The 17,791-nt window shown below is 42.7% G+C and overlaps 1 protein-coding gene across 12 annotated transcripts in view; it reads right to left on the reverse strand.

Annotated features, from left to right (window-relative positions):
• ano10a (anoctamin 10a) overlaps window positions 1–17,788 on the reverse strand; it is a 33,768-nt gene extending 15,980 nt beyond the window's left edge. For 7 of the 12 annotated variants that reach the window (XM_034228449.1, XM_034228442.1, XM_034228435.1 and 4 more), the window contains exons 1-11: window positions 14,927–15,082; window positions 14,654–14,851; window positions 13,848–13,982; window positions 8,993–9,112; window positions 8,564–8,748; window positions 4,127–4,511; window positions 3,614–3,669; window positions 3,451–3,525; window positions 2,230–2,418; window positions 1,958–2,149; window positions 361–489 (exon numbers count right to left, since the gene is read on the reverse strand). In XM_034228449.1, coding sequence (XP_034084340.1) covers window positions 361–489; window positions 1,958–2,149; window positions 2,230–2,418; window positions 3,451–3,525; window positions 3,614–3,669; window positions 4,127–4,511; window positions 8,564–8,748; window positions 8,993–9,112; window positions 13,848–13,982; window positions 14,654–14,851; window positions 14,927–15,062 — 1,800 coding nt within the window. In that variant the 5' untranslated portion in view covers window positions 15,063–15,082. Of the gene's footprint in view, window positions 1–360; window positions 490–1,957; window positions 2,150–2,229; window positions 2,419–3,450; window positions 3,526–3,613; window positions 3,670–4,126; window positions 4,512–8,563; window positions 8,749–8,992; window positions 9,113–13,847; window positions 13,983–14,653; window positions 14,852–14,926; window positions 15,086–15,706; window positions 15,741–17,688 lie in introns of those variants that run through there. The other 5 variants (XM_034228457.1, XM_034228465.1, XM_034228473.1 and 2 more) reach the window with 5 other exon arrangements.
• Between the last annotated feature and the right edge of the window lie 3 nt (window positions 17,789–17,791).

Here is a 17,791-nt window from a genome sequence, read left to right on the forward strand (position 1 = left end):
CTCTGTTTTGGAACTTCAATTCATGGTTACTAATCCATGGATCTCTTTCCCATGACTTCCTGTGTTTCCAAAACTGCCTTAATCTCTGCCTAGGGACTATATGTACTGTAGTGATTGGTTACTGGACTTTGACACAAGACGAACCTGAGAAAATCAAACCAAAACTCCTCTTTCTCCCCGTAACTGTCTGTCTCTGTCTGTCTCTGACTCAAACGTTACTTGTCAAAGCTATTTGGACCACAAACTGAAATTAAAATGTTTTCCCGTTGCTACAAATTCTGCATTCACACAAACAATCTGTAAATCAGTATTAGATCGGGGGGGGGGTTGTATTTGTGTGTGAGTGTGTACATGAATTACCTCAATAGCCACCGTCCACAGTATGAGCTGCGTCTCTGACTCGGGGAAGTAAGCCTTGACTTGTGGAGACATGCCGATCAGAGAGCAGTTGGTCACCACGGCGATCACGCTCATAGCCTCAAAGGCTAGCTACACACACACACACACACACACACACACACACACACACACACACACACACACACACACACACACACACACACACACACACACACACACACACACACACACACACACACACACCACACACACACACACACACACACACACACACACACACACACACACACCACACACACACACACACACACACACACACACACACACACACACACACACACACACACACACAACACACACACACACACACACACACACACACACACACACACACAGGGAACCAGACAGGGACACACACAGGGAAACAGACAGGGACACACACAGGGAAACAGACAGGGACACACACAGGGACACACACATGGAAACAGACAGGGACACACACATGGAAACAAACAGGGACACACACAGGGACACACACATGGAAACAGACAGGGACACACACAGGGAAACAGACAGGGACACACACAGGGACACACACATGGAAACAGACAGGGACACACACATGGAAACAGACAGGGACACACACAGGGAAACAGACAGGGACACACACATGGAAACAAACAGGGACACACACAGGGACACACACATGGAAACAGACAGGGACACACACATGGACAACACCACATGGAAAACAGAACAGGGTACACACACAGGGAAACAAACAGGGACACACACAGGGACACACACAGGGACACACACATGGAAACAGACAGGGACACACACAGAGACACAATAACAGTCAGTAACTTCTTTCAACATTTTACAATTTGAAGATACAACCTGTGCGATGGTAGCGTTATGTCCACTGTATTCATCTACAATTAACATTTTGATATTGTTTTATATTACAAATGGGATGAAGTTTGTCATGGGAAATGTTACTCTATTGTTCTTCTTCAGAACAATTAGACAATGAATGTATTGTGATATAATAACCAATACGGTGAAATAAAATGACATGATTTGGCCATATCGCCTACCCCTAATCCCGTGGGCCGCATTGTTTATACAGCTACTTGCAAAAAGCTGGAGAGAACATTTTCTTTTGACTGCAGGGAACATATTCATAAGTTATTAGCTATTTGCTACAGCCCAATACTGTGACAGGGAATTCATAACGTTTCTAATGAACGATGGAGTTGATACAGGGAGTTGCTCTCTTAAAGACAGAGGAACTGAAGGCTACTGATGCATTCTCAAATGAAGCATGCGATGTGCTTTAAAGCGTAATTTAATAAACTCATTTCTGGAATTTGAAATTAGCGTGTTCTGTTTTCAACAACAAAGTTAACTGCATAACTTTGTTGCCCCAAACACTGCTCACATCACATGTCAGACAGAGGTGAACCACAGCAACAACAGTTAGTGTGTTAGTAGTTGCTCTAAGGCTGTTCCATCAGATTTGAACCCGTGGTCTGTAACCTCCGCTCAAAATAATCTGACCTAGTAGTTCCCAGAGAAACTAGCTTCGTCTCACCTGCCAGACTCCGATGTTGGCTGCCGGCTCAGAGAAGGGCCGTTTGAACACGCGGCACATCTTGAAGGCATCAGAGTACACCTCTGTGATGTTGTTCAGCACCACCAGCACAGCAGCCAGAGGGTAGACGCAGGAGAACAGACTGACGTATCCAAACAGCAGGAACAGCTCCAGGTAGTCGTCGAAGGTGCCCTAAAGGAGAGGGAAGCACACACAGGTTAGAGGACTCTGAAGTACAATAAGCTGACAGAGAAATGGACCAGATCTCCTACCAAGTAGGTGCTCATGTCGGCCTCCAGCCGGACCTGCTCAGCCAGAGGCAGCTCTGCCTCAGCCACGGCTTTTCTCTTCTGGACCTTACGCATCATCTTCTTGTTGCGTCTCCTCTGGAGCCAGTAGGGCAGGAAGGCCTCCATGATCTGATTCAGGATCTGACTGGTGATCAACAATGTGGCCAGACTCTGCACACATAGAGAGCAGGGGGTTCAGGGGGAAAAAAATATTCAATTAAAGTAGGTGAGGACGAAGAAGGTAGAAAGTAACAATGGGTTAATCCCAATGACCCTCCTTGACTCCTCTATCCTTGACCCGGATATCGATCAACACACTTCATGTTGAAGAACATCTTAATACCTTAAAGGTGGGGTAGGTAAGTTTGAGAAACCGGCTCGAGATACACTTTTTGTTATATTCCATGGAATGCTCTTAACATCCCGATAGCAATGAATATCTGAAGTGCTTTGACAACAAATCCATAAAAAATTGTTATCTGTGGAAGCCGTAGCGCTGTAAAAAGCACGACCAATCATCTGAGCCGGCCCGGCTAAAATAACTGGATGGCCTACCTGCCTGTCAGCCTTCCATCTGTGCACAAACTTATCTCGTGCCCTCATTGGTCATGTGCGCGTTCGTGTGTGTTGGAGGAGGGGCTCTGTAAGGAAGTGGCAGATTTTTTTTCCGGTTGTGTATTTTCAAATTCTAGCGCACTCGAGCTGGTTTCTCCAAAATTACCTACCCCACCTTTAAATGCAGAAAAAGGAGTCAAGGAGAGAGGCTCTGGGAAGTGTTATCGCTATACCCGTATCAATGCTCAATCATAACCAATCATTGAGAGTCCCTTATCCAGTTGATTGGTAAAGGAGATATATTAATATATGGCTAATAAGTCTTTTATATTTTGGTCAAATGTGTTTTCTGTGGAAGAAATTATATTACAGCATCCAATACAGTGCATATCAAACCCAAAAATCAAGCTGTAATAAGATAATTACAGATCTATTAAACAAACAATTATTAGTTGAATATGTTTGTCTTATTATGTAAAGACTTAAGAGCCTGTGTTGAACAGAGTTGAAAGGGGAAGACAAGATTGGAGACAAGATTGGATGAACCGGGAGGAATGCTAGCGAGGTTGATTAAAAAATAATGAAGGAAGGAGTAAAGAAGTTCTTAAGAATAAAACAAGCTGAAAGAATAAAAGGGATTTGGCTTACCTGCCTGAGCAGCGCCATGTCTTGCATCGCGAAGGCGATGTAGAAGAGCGAGGCGAAGCAGTTGAAGAAGTTGAACTACGGGGGAAAAGAGTGAGGAGATGAGAAGCTGCACTTTGATCAGTGAAAGAGCAAACAGGCAACGTTTGTATTTGAATATACTCACTACTAATACTTTGAGGATCAACTGATTCTGATAGGAAGACTCCAGCCTGTGGTTCTCTATCCAGAGGAGTAGAAACATCATCAAAATGTTTCCTTATGTGAAGTTTATGAATGTGTTACCATCACCATAAAAAGGTCCCACATTCTTATTGCAACTGTAGCAAATTATCATGATACTTGTCGTAATGCAAGTCAATGTGAAAAAACGTGTCTGTTAAACCAATGAAACATAAATATATTTGTATATATATATATATATATATCACGTACAATGTGTAGGAGCGCTAGCCAATAGAAAAGCAAGTGTGATGTAGTGATGTCGCTATGTTACAGAAAAAAGGAGTCATATATATATATATATTAAATGTGAGTCTAAAGCCTCACTCAGCTTTTAAGAAGGTGGGGTTATCAAATATCAGAATATACGTATGTTGATTGACCTTCTGCTAAAAAAAGATCACCGGGATAAATACAGCACTACTGTAGAAATGGATGTTCCAATGACTCTACTCACCCCACTCAGTGAGGAACTCAGCAGCATATCTGTAGACCAGGTTCATGATCTCTATGACGACAGCATAGATAATACTGGGGATGAACAGCAGGACCCTCGTCCAGAAGGTGGGCTCCTCGTCGTGGACGGACAGCGCCCAGCCCTCCATCAGGAAGTAGATCATCATGACGTAGAGCGACAGGTAGAGGCAGAGCAGCACGAAGGGCAGCGACACCAGGTAGACGCACAGCTGCCTCTTGGTGTTGGAGTAGAGGGGCTCCTCGCGGCCCGTCACCGGGTTGAAGCCCAGCACGCCGTGGAACCCGGGCCGCGGCTCTTCAAAGGCCTTCTTCCGGCTCAGCGTGCCCCAGCTGTAGGCTAGAGACGTGCTGAAGCGCTTCCATAACTGAAGGAGGAGAGGGGCACTCAGCTCTCAGCTTTCATCTAGACTATAGTGAGTTTACTCATTTCATTCTTCTGACTGCACTAGTGTAGGCAGCTGCCGTCTGATATCAAGGATATGGAGTAAATACTCAAATGGCTTACCATACACTTCTACCAGCCTTGATGAACACATTATTGCATTACCAAAGATAATCCAGTGATTTAATCAAATGATTCTAAAATGGGACATTAGCCACTATATGTGCTTTTACGTACCTAAAAAGAGCATATAGAGTTTGTTGTAAAAGGATCAGATGTTATCTCTTCTCTGTCAGCTGTTCTGTAGGCTAATACTTTAAGTGTGAATCTATACGCCTACTGCCTGAATCTGATTTTAATTCAGTAGGTGGACCTATACTATACAGTGGGGCAAAAAAGTATTTAGTCAGCCACCAATTGTGCAAGTTCTCCCACTTAAAAAGATGAGAGAGGCCTGTCATTTTCATCCTAGGTACACTTCAACTATGAGAGACAGAATGGGGGGAAAGAATCCAGGAAATCACATTGTAGGATTTTTAATGAATTAATTGGTAAATTCCTCGGTAAAATAAGTATTTGGTCACCACAAACAAACAAGATTTCTGGCTCTCACCAGTGGCAATCCGTCAGTGCCCTCTAGGCCCTCTGCGAGGGCCTAAGATATTCTAAAAAATAATATTTGAAAACATTAAAAAAAAAACATTTTCTTTTAAATATTATTTTTTATATTTTGTTGTTGTTACTTTTTTCATTAGTTTTACCAAAATAACTTGATTTAAATGTATTTAAAATAACATTTCCAAATAAATAAATCCTTCGAATCTGCCTGTTCAGTTTCTGTTGGAATGTGAAGGGTTAAATGCCGTCTCTGCGAGTTACTGTGAAGAAGGGAGGGCTTGTTGGTCCCTCTCTACATTCACTTATACCTCATTCACACCAACGGTGTTTCAGGGCCGGTTCGGAGCTGGAGCTTGAAAAGCACCGGGTTTTCATGTTCACACCGCAGTGGAGCAGCCTCTTAGCTCCGGAATCCGGTTCGTTTCAAGCACCAAAAAAATTGTCCGGCCAGAGCAAAAGCACCACATACGTCACGCTTACGTCGAGGCGGGGGCGGGATAAACTCCTGAACGACAACAAGAAGCCCGCGTTTTATCCAGCTTGTACACAACGATGGAGAAACTTAACAAGCAGCAGTGGTCCACTGAAGAGACCTACTACTTACTGGGAGTCTGGTCTTCCGAAGAGGTACAGAGGAAGATGGAGCATTGTTGTTGTTATCGGTGTCAGCTGTGAGGGGTTTCCGCGCGGTTTGGCTTTATGAAGCAGGCACGCAAACGGGTACGTCATGGCGCAAACGATGACGCAATGACGCAGCACCAGTCGGACTCTGGGCAGTGTGAAAAGAGCCGGAGCTAAACCGAAGAACCGGTTCTGAACCTGAAAAGCTCTAGCACAGAGCTTGAACCGGAGTTCCGTTGGTGTGAATGAGGTAGGAGAGCCAGCTATAGTAACTCAACGAGAGAGTAATGTCAAATGACAGTACAATTGACCAATGAGAATCTTCCCTCTAAATGGGCGGGCTTTATTTTCGCAGACTTTATGACAAGTTCCGCCCGCTGTGAGGTCTATGCAAGTGGTGCAGTGACACGTCCTAAAACCCGGAAGTAAGCTTCGCTCGGATTCCCTCGACAGAAAGCAATGGGATTTCTCCATAGGATTTTGGAAAATAGCTTGAAATAAGGTCTGTGGAAAACAAACCTGTTAGATAAATGCACGTTTTGTTCAGCCGGATAATATCCACATGTCTACCCTACTTTTATCATTTTCTAATCATAAATCTAATCGATAGATTTATGATCGATAGATTTATGATCGATAGATTTATAATTAGCATAAGTTCGTTCATGATGGCTCACTTCAGTGATAGTGATGACATCTTTGCGAAATTATTAACCGAATCATTTTCAAGATTGAGGTACAATGATAAACTGGAGTGGCAAAGGATCAGCTGAATGACCTGCAAGTGCTTCATCCAAAAGGACAGGAGGATGGACTTTGTGTTTCAGTGATTTGATCATCAAAGGTAGGCCTAAGTCATTTTCAATGCGGGCCGCTGTGCCGACTTAATTCATTTGTAATTGTTACTTGGCTGTGGGAGCCCTGTCATGATAGGTGTTTATATAAATCATGTTGTTTTGTGTGGTAGAGGGTCGCTGTCATTGATGCGTTTTGCACCCCAGGCCGCTGTTTTGATATTCCGCTGAAGTATATGCTGTGACGTAATATCTCTTCTTTTTTTTCGAGGGAAGGGGGGGGGGGGTCAGAGGGCCTAGGTATAAAAGTCACGGCTCGCCACTGGCTCTCACAGACCTGTAACTTCTTCTTTAAGAGCCTCCTCTGTCCTCCACTTGTTAACTGTATTAATGACACCTGTTTGAACTCGTTATCAGTATAAAAGACACCTGTCCACAACCTCAAACAGTCACACTCCAAACTCCACTATGGCCAAGACCAAAGAGCTGTCAAAGGACACCAGAAACAAAATTGTAGACCTGCACCAGGCTGGGAAGACTGAATCTGCAATAGGTAAGCAGCTTGGTGTGAAGAACTCAACTGTGGGAGCAATTATTAGAAAATGGAAGACATACAAGACCACTGATAATCTCCCTCGATCTGGGGCTCCACGCAAGATCTCACCCCGTGGGGTCAAAATGATCACAAGAACGGTGAGCAAAAATCCCAGAACCACACGGGGGGACCTAGTCAATGACCTGCAGAGAGCTGGGACCAAAGTAACAAAGGCTACCATCAGTAACACACTACGCCGCCAGGGACTCAAATCCTGCAGTGCCAGACGTGTCCCCCTGCTTAAGCCAGTACATGTCCAGGCCCGTCTGAAGTTTGATAGAGAGCATTTAGATGATCCAGAAGAGGATTGGGAGAATGTCATATGGTCAGATGAAACCAAAATAGAACTTTTTGGTAAAAACTCAACTAGACGTGTTTCGAGGAGAAAGAATGCTGAGTTGCATCCAAAGAACACCATACCTACTGTGAAACATGGGGGTGGAAACATCATGCTTTGGGGCTGTTTTTCTGCAAAGGGACCAGGACGACTGATCCGTGTAAAGGAAAGAATGAATGGGGCCATGTATCGTGAGATTTTGAGTGACAACCTCCTTCCATCAGCAAGGGCATTGAAGATGAAATGTGGCTGGGTCTTTCAGCATGACAATGATCCCAAACACACCGCCCGGGCAACGAAGGAGTGGCTTCGTAAGAAGCATTTCAAGGTCCTGGAGTGGCCTAGCCAGTCTCCAGATCTCAACCCCATAGAAAATCTTTGGAGGGAGTTGAAAGTCTGTGTTGCCCAGCGACAGCCCCAAAACATCACTGCTCTAGAGGAGATCTGCATGGAGGAATGGGCCAAAATACCAACAACAGTGTGCGAAAACCTTGTGAAGACTTACAGAAAACGTTTGACCTCTGTCATTGCCAACAAAGGGTATATAACAAAGTATTGAGATGAACTTTTGTTATTGACCAAATACTTATTTTCCACCATAATTTGCAAATACATTCTTTAAAAATCAGACAATGTGATTTTCTGGATTTTTTTTCTTTCTCATTCTGTCTCTCATAGTTGAGGTGTACCTAGGATGAAAATGACAGGCCTCTCTCATCTTTTTAAGTGGGAGAACTTGCACAATTGGTGGCTGACTAAATACTTTTTTGCCCCACTGTATATACCACTTAAATAGTGTGTGAGCTTAACTGTGTGTATTAAACAAAGACTGACCATTTTCTGTCAGCTCAGATTTTATTTCTGCTTTTTTAAACTATAGTATGTGCTCATGTGTTTCATTGTTGGTGTACAGACTACTGCCTGGATAAGCTCAATGAATGGCAGGTTTTCCTATCAATAAAATCATTTCAAGGTCACATTGTTCCTTACAGGATACACAACATTTGTGAAGCATTTGTAAAGTAACCCTCCAAACCCTGCTTATAAATAGATTGAGTCACTGTCCGTACCTCCAGGATAACGGTGCACCAGACCAAGTTGAACACAGCAAAGACGACGTATTTGTCGTAGTTCTCCCAGTCAAACAGGTAGTAAGGCACGCCAATGAGAGCCATAGGCACCAGGGCGAAGGTGAAGTACTCCAGGAAGCCAAAGTAGAGCGCCTGACCCTCACCATAGTAGCGTCTGATGTCATCTGGGGAGAGAAAGAGGAAAAGTAGCAGGGAGGAAGGTTAATGCAAGAATAGAATATAGAATATATCTTTATTTGTCATCATACAAAGTACAACGACATTTCCTTGGCAACTCTCACTGCAGTAAAAAATAGACACAATAAATAAATAAGAGTGGTAAAAGCAGAGGGGATATAGAGAATATTAGAGGAAATACATATAAAGTGTAGAGAAATAAAAGAGAAATACAATGCATCTTGTACTTACCCAGAGGCTGGAAGGACAACTTGATCTTCTGATACCAGGAGTAAGACAGCCTCTTCAGTTCCTCTTTCTCGTGGAGTGGAAACACTTGGATCAGGACCCCCTTGGACAGCAGTCTGCGAACTGGGACACAAATGACAACATTTTTATGTGTATTATAGGCGCTTTCACACCGCAGTACTTTTCCCCCACTTTAGTTCTGAAATGTTGCGTTCACACCAAAAAAATGCTACAACATTTTTATGTGTATTATAGGCGCTTTCACACCGCAGTACTTTTCCCCCACTTTAGTTCTGAAATGTTGCGTTCACACCAAAAAAATGCTAGAAAGCCAGTCCCCAACTCCGGGGACTTCGGGCGGCAGTATACGCCGTGAAGTTGTTTGCGGCCTGCCAGTAAACCCAAAGCAGAAGAAGAAGAAGTGACGTCAGCGGCTTCATTTGCCTAACCCTCTCCCAGGGATTTATTCCGGTGTGAACGCGATCTGTACTTAGTTCATGAGGACTAAAGAGTTCTCATGAACTAAGTTCTGATGAACCTTTGTGGGAAAAGTACTGCGGTGTGAAAGCGCCTAATTATATTTTGTGTAAATATTGTCTTTATTTTAAAATGTGTTACAATTGTCTATAAAATAGTTTAAAGTAAAATGTTTTGCTCCTTTGAACAAATAAAAACGTTTTCCTTCCTCCATGTAAGCACTATTTACACCAAAGCAGATTTCTCGTATGGGTAAACCTACTTTACAGACTCTGAAACACCCTGCTAATAATTACTATGTTTTCTTAATGACAATGTTATGCAAATAATTCCCTTTAGTGCCAGCCAGTGTTGTAGTCAAGACCACCTTAACCGAGACCAAGTCATGACCAAGACTTTAAGAGGTTGCGACCAAGTCATCATTGAGTATTTACTGGGTTGAGAGGCAATACAAATGATGAGTATACGCCTCTGAAGTTCATTTCAAAGTTAATAAAGAAGTGCACACACTTTTCCATTGCTTAATTTTGTTCAATGCCATGTCTTGTTGTCAGTGGGGTTTGTTTACTGCCAGTATTTGATTGTTCTATACAAAAAACCATGGAAGGAATGAAGCATGGAAATGTTGTGTAGTGGTAGTTGGGGAAATCTTTAATTTCTCAAAGTTGGAAATATTTGGAAAACGTTACACTGACTTTTGAGTGACATGCCCTGCTGCATTCTATCCCTGACTCTGAACCCAGACACACACACATGCTGTGCACAGTGCATAACAACAGCAATCGTCTCTATTGTCTTTCACAGAGTGACTCGATACAAGAACATTCATTTAATGGACTGCATCATTAGTTACAAATGATTACATTCTGCTTTAACACATTTTGTCAAATAAAGGCCCTGAATAGAGTCAGCTTATCTCCCCTCCAACTTCATTGCTTCCTTATCTTATTTTTAGAGTATTTCACTAGATTTGCATATTTATTGCTTCCATACTGAGAGGGATAAAAAAAAAAAAACTTTATTTAAAATAATTGTCAACTTGTCAAAACTGTAATTCCATACAATACGGACAACATCAGAACAACCTAAGACACGTTTCTCTGTAAAAAAAAAAATCTATACATGTAAAAGGATTGTTATCCCCTGCAGCTGGACACAAAGCACCCTTTTATTTGAAAACCCTCCAGGCCCCCTTTTTCAAAAAAAAAAAAATCTAAAACCAATCCAAACTGTAGCTTTTACAAATGAGATAAAAGCAGGTCCTGCCCTTTACTCTGATTGTTCTGCAGCTGTAAATTGACAACGTGGCTTTCCCTGTTAAAAGTTTCACAGCTGTCACTTAGAGGCGTCACACTTCTTGTAGCCAAAGCCTAGAAGAAAAGCATCCTTTCAACACCAAACCGTTTGAGGACATTAAAAAGGAAATTAAAGGTCCCATGTCATGCTTTTCCGGTTATTACCCGTCCCCTTGTGTGTTATGAAGGTTTTTATGCATGTAAACGCTGTGCAGAGTCAAAACCCTTAAAGTACACCCTGTAGCGAGTAAAACTCTAACACAGAAAATACCTCCCCAAAACGCCTCGTTGGAGATACGTTATTGTCCATTGTTTACTTTCTGGGTATTGTGACGTAGGAATGGCCAGTAGCCGCGCCCAGAGCTATGACGCGATACGGTCATGCGTTATCCGGAACCAAATGGACTGGAACCGTTACGTTACGTCTGCGGAGCCGTTACGTTAAGCCCCCGCTGATTGGTCCAAATTGACCAATCCACGGACTTCCTCACACACTCAGTGCAGGCAGCTCTGCTGATCTCTCCTCCCTGGCTGCAGGCTGATAACAGACAGTTGGGATTGCGGCGAAATTCTCTCTGCAGACCCGTTCTCTCTGCAGACCCATTCTCACAGCGTTTATCAACCTTTTTCTTACTCAATATCAAGCCACACTTATTGTTTTTACTTCGGCTGTGACTTTGTGTGTGCTCAGGGTGAGTTTGGCTGTGTTTCGATGGTTTTCGATGTGTATCGCTAAACAAGGAAACAACACCTCCACGGAGCTCAGCGCGATTCACAACGTCCCGACCAATCAGAGCACACTGTGCACACAGGGAGGGTGGGGGCTGGAGCTACTGGAGCTACAACTAGCCGTTAAAGGCAGAGAGTGAAATTCAGTGAATACACGTAGTTTACAGAGATGCTGTATGAGGAACCAATGTGAGTTTGGAAAATTGCACAATATAAATCTATTCTAGTAGACCTCAACTATGGAATTATGATCAGTGGAAATGGCCATGACATGGGACCTTTAAGTCTCTTGCATTCCTAAAAAAAGTTAAATACAGTTTCTATTTTGTCAATGAAAGGGAAAGTATTTAAAACAGATGGATTAACAATAGAGATACAAGCATTCACAGTAGGGATGTGCATCTCCATCACTGAGGCCGATGCGATGCGCATCTCGATACGTTGCCACGATACGATACATTAACGATACATTTGAAACACCAGGCGATGCGATACGATACGATTCACCCCTGTTGCGATACAGTTCGATACGATTTGATTCAACATTATGCGATTCGGTGCGATACGATGCGATTCAACACGATGCAAAAATAATGATACTTCAATTTGGTACGACAGAGGATTTTTGTTTTATTCCTTATATGCAGCAAATCATACATTAACAAAAAAGTGCTTTACATATTTGGTACTGCACATCCCATCATGCCGTTTATTTTTTTACCTTTAAAAGCTCTCCAGAGTACAATTGTATAACACCTCACAGTTAAACAATGTAAGGATGCATTGCTCATGATTAACAATGTGCAAATAACAGCTACCATAGAGCAACGCCCATACAGCTGCTGCCTGATGTGCTTAACACTCATTCATAGGCTAACTCACCAGTGAGCAGAAAGCGGTGGGTTCTATATGAACAATAAATAATACAAATAACCTTTCACAAACAGGTATTTCATAACTGCTTACAGTGAGGAATACATTTAAATTATTATTGGCCGTCACAGGCTGCTGTAAACTAAACACCACTCTCTCTGACAGAACACCTCACTGAGTGATTTAACTCGTATGTCTAACTTTGAGGTTTCTCTTTTCAGCCGCAGACCCCATGTCGCCTCTTTATGTGCGTCGCTAAGTTCCTCGTACTACTTGTGTACTTTAAAGCGGCTCGGCATCGTTAACAATTTGCGAGCGATTTTTCAAGTTGACCGTCTGTAGTATATAGTGCCGCGCACATATACCATCAGGACGTTACTGATGGGGTGCGGCTGCGGAGTGATACTGTGTGTATGCAAGCCCGCATCTAGGACGGATCTATGTATCATGGCTGTAGACCTGTTAAGTAATAAAGATACCTCATACAAAAGTCTACGGATACCTTATTACTCTCCATGACCTGCGGTCAACTATATAGCCTAGCATAAAGGACTATTACACCGTCTTTCTTGAACAATCCGAAGTGTTACCAAACGTTTGATTTGTAGGTATTTTTCGGTGCGCTGTGTTTCTCTTTCTCCTCGACTTCCGTGTGTGTTGATAACTGAGACTCTCGGCCTCCGTAGTGGCGAAGCAAATATCAAAGATCGTCTCTGCTGAGCGTTGACAAGATGAGGGGATTTTATATGAATGAATCGGTTTTTTACCGATGCAAAGACGCTACGCCATCGATGCATCGCGAGTTCAACCCGGTTCAACCCAAACTGTAGCCGATGTGCACTCTTTCAACCGGTGCACTCGCATCTTGAACGTTTATGCCGGTGCACCGATGCGAATCGGTGAATCTTAACATCTCTAATTCACAGTAATAACGCCATGCTAAATTCTCCATTGTGAATCTCGTCCAAACTCCCCATTTCTTTAAGAAATCTGAAATCAAACCAAACTCTGGTTTTTAGGGAGATAAAAACAGGAAGTACTTCCTGCCCTGCCCTCCGTTTAGTTTTTTCTGCTGCTGTATGTTGACGGTCTGGCTTCCCCTTTTCCCAGTTCACCATTAGAGGTTGAGCTTTTAGAATATCAGCAAACTATGAGGCTGAGGGGAAGTCTTCAAAGGACCCTGACCCTCTAACAACCCAGAGATATTCAATAAAGAGAAATAGAACAATGTCCTCAAAGTTGAGAAGCTGGAACAGTGTTTATCCCTTTTGCTCTGTAAACTATTTAGATAATGTATTGATTATGACAATGGTTGACAATGAACTTACTGTCAGTAGAGTAACCGATAAGGATGACATCTCATATCATGGTATTTACAGACATATCTTCCCTGTGTGTGGTGATATCGTACCCTGTGTAACTCATTTGTGTATCCCAGTGAGTTAGACACCTGACAGAGAGAGACAGAGTGTAGGAGGACTCACTGATAGATTTCCCAGGGTACAGCTTGGCCTGAGGGTGTCCTGGGACATGAGTCTCATCTTTGGCCCGGAGTGTGTCCAGCTCATGTTTGATGATGTACTGACACTCAGCCATACTGAGGAAGGAGTCCCCGTCCCCTGGGGAGAGAGACACACACACACACACCATTTATTTTATTTGGCTCAAAAACAAAGCTCCACCACGTCATGTGATTATATTTCAGTTCACTTAAGACTATGACTATCAATGTTGTGCAATAAGTTCTTCTTTATGATTATTATTACTGGCTGCTCCTGCTCTTTTGCACATTTCATACTGTTACATAAATCTGTAAATAATTGTGCAATATATACTTACATCACTGTTATCAGGCTGCTATCACACTACGCTCTGCATGTTCCACTTCATTATTTATAACACTGCTACTGGTCTTTTCCTACCTTGAATGTGTACTAATTTGAATTGTATTTGTATTCTATGCGCATGCCTTTTTATTAAATGGTGATTTCTTTTTGGTCTCCATCTAGACAGGCTCTTCTTTTGCTGTCAGTGTGAATGTCCCCTCTGAGGGAAGAACAAAGCAATTCTGACACTAGCAACAATGTATACCAATTGATTGATACAGAGTGCTGCCATATTCTTTTTTGATTAATAACGTGTGCATACTTAGTTATTTTTTAATATGTTAGTCTATTGTCTTTTTCTGCACTATACTCCTGCCGTTGTAATAATGTACATTTCCCCGTTGCGGGACAACTATTCTGATGTCCTGCATAAATACCCACAAGCCCCCATGCAACCTCTTTACCTTCGAAGTGTTTGAAGTTGTGTTTGTTGGCGCAGGTGAAGCCTCTCATGGATCCATCACTGAACTCCTTGAAGAGGCCCACCTCCTCCGCCCCAGAGAGCAGCCTCTGCCACTTGGCCCCCACCAGGAACAGGTTGGGGTTCTCCTTCTCCGAACCCCCGTCTCCCAGGCCCAGCTGCTCCACCAGCAGCTCAATGCCTGGGACAGAGGACAGGCTCAGTAAACGCTACATGAATACAACGCCAAGAGTCTAAATATATTCAGTGCACACACCTCCATTCTGGTGAGGGTCTCTGATCCTGCTCAGCAGCCAGGCGATGGCCTCCTGCTTGGTGTCGGAGGCGAGCTCCAGCACCACCAGAGGAGTGAAGCTGGTGGAGCTGCAGTCTGCGGACACAGCCGGCACCATCTCCCCCGAGCCCAGGGCACCTCCAAAGAGGATTTAAAATAAAGTATTAAATAATTACAATGTATATGATATACTATCTTATTTTAACGTGCAAAATAACGTTTATAAAAGGTACAATGTTAAAGAGGTCTTATTGTGCTTTTTTAGGCTCTCCCTTTCCTGTAGTGTGTTCTATAGGATTGTGTGCATGTAAAGGGTCTGCAAAGGCTGAAACGCCTGTATCGCTTTGTTGCTTTTTGTATCTTCGTATGCAAATCATAAGCTACCTTACACAGCCAGCTTAATGGGAGCTTAATGATGCTGTTTGGACAAAATAATAAATTGATTATGTAACAGTGACCTGTCTTCTGGTAAGGCAAGAGCCTGGAACACATTCATATCAGGCCGTAAAGCATTCTGTCTTAGTTACATGATATTTCCCCACAAAGCACTGTACCGTTTAAACCAGTTAAAGCCTAGCAGCCATGTGACGTTGAAGTTACCTCTAGAGGCGTTCAGAGTGGACAAGGGATTGGGCCAAAGACTACTGACAGAAACAGCTGACACTAAATGGGGAGGGGGGGTGGTGAAGCATGTTAGTAACATCAAATGAATGGTAAAATAGCATTGGAAAGCGCAGACTGTCAGAGTGAGAGCGTACTCACTGCTTCAGAGCCAGTCGGTGCTGCGCTGGATGATCTGTGTGAGAGGAGATCTGTGAGTCACAGCACATCAGAAACAACATGGAGTCTGAGCGCTCAGTCAGCAGCAGCAGCAGCCGGTTTCAGCTTTCCCCCCCCCACAGCAGCCCCCCCCAACCTCAGCCGCTGTGCTGCACAGAGCGGCTGAGGTTTCACTACAGATCATATCCCATGGGTCATTCTGCCTTCAAGACGCTAATGTCTGCTTAAAAAGTAGCAGGCTGCTGTAATCTTTCATGTTTAAGAGAAATGATTTCCTATCCAAATATATATATATTTTTGTATTGCTGTCATTATCAGATAAGACGGGCCTATAGTTGAACTCCTGTTCCTTAGAAAGGGTTAAGGCTGAACAAGATCAGACTTATGGCCCAATTCCAAACTCCCCATACCCCCTCCTCCTCAGTGATGGAGTAAACTCCATCTGTAATCTGAACTCTGAGCTCCTTCTTTAGTCAGAGGGTGTAAATACAGCGGCAAGCTTTGGGACGAGCTGCTACCATTTCTTTACAATCAAATGAACGTGTCTACAGGTTTTCAGACTAGACAGAGGTATATCATCCTAAGAAAAAATGTTTTAAATATAAAGGTAGCCTTCAATTTGTTTACATGTCTATGTTTTTTTTGCACAGTTTAATAGTAAATGTTTGCAACTATGTGTACACAGCATGTTGACAGTCACAAACAGCGTTGCATTTGGTCAGGTAGGGTGCTAATTAGTTCAGGACCAATGCAGACTTCCTGTTGGACTTTTTAATAACTTCCTGTTGCAGTGTTTAATAACTTCCTGTTGCAGTGTTTATAAACTTCCTGTTGGACAGTTTCATAACTCCCACTCTCTGCAAATTGGTTTGGAACAGAACTCAATGAGGCAGAACCTCCATGAAATGGGCACATCAATGATAGTGGTTACACTACACGTGTACATGTTTGTAGTCAGGCGGAACATTTAGCCTGATGGCTGTGCTTGAGCAAAGATGTCATATTATACTAATTTTCAGGGTTCATATTTGTGTTTTGTGCCATCTCTGTTCTGATTTGTCAACCACTAGAGATGTCCCGCCCCTTAGCCTATCATGTCCAATGTGTTGGAGCGCTAACCAATAAAAGCGCAAGTGTTACATAGTGATGTCACTATGTTACGGAAGAAAACTAAGGAGTCCAATGATACTAGTCGTTATGCAATTTACTGGGGACATAAATATGTGTCTGCTAAAACAATGTAACATAATGTAAAAAAACAAAAAGCATAATAGGTCCCCTTTAAACCTTTGTATCAGTTTCATTAATATTGTTTGGTGACATCACATATTTCACATCAGCATGACCAAAGATCTAACCAGCTGTGGTGGAGAAAACCTGTGTGGCTGTGCAAGGGACTTTAAAAAACGGTTGAAGATTCACAATAATCAAAATCAAAATGACACTGATTTCAGAAAGGACAGATTTTGGTTTCAAATGATCAGATACCAAACGAAAGAGGACCGAATGCTGCAACTTGATTGTAAGAAGATTTTCCACTTTTTCCTAGCACATAGTGAGTGACCTGTCGGAACACAGGCGGAAGTATTTATCCCATTGATTACGTCACTCCTACAATAAAGCCATGTCAGTGAGAGTACAGAGGAAATTAATGTATTCATTAAAAAATCAACTTGTTTTATGTTAAATTACAATAAGTATGTTATCATAATTAATTCTAAATTATAACGTTTTTGTACTTTTAAGTGCGGTTAACGTATTTGAAAATCTGTCAATTACTGGCCATTCGCATTACAGTGAATGAACAGTACCTAATTGAAACGCCACGTAGCCTACAGTAAAGTTAGTGTGTCAGCCAGGTATAAGCTATAACGCCAAATGTAACATGTTACTGTACCAAAAGCTTTCGGTGCAAACTCAACTATCCGTCTTATTTGAATATGCAAAACTTCTAAATGTCTTACTCTCGCTACTCACCAGCTCTGTCCTCTGCTCAGTACTGTTTAGGGAATGTTTGGAAAGCTACTTCCGCACTGCCTCAGCACAGTAGCAGGGTGCGCTTGTTTT

Source organism: Gymnodraco acuticeps, unplaced genomic scaffold, assembly GCF_902827175.1.
Source record: "Gymnodraco acuticeps unplaced genomic scaffold, fGymAcu1.1, whole genome shotgun sequence".
Lineage (NCBI taxonomy): Eukaryota > Metazoa > Chordata > Actinopteri > Perciformes > Bathydraconidae > Gymnodraco > Gymnodraco acuticeps.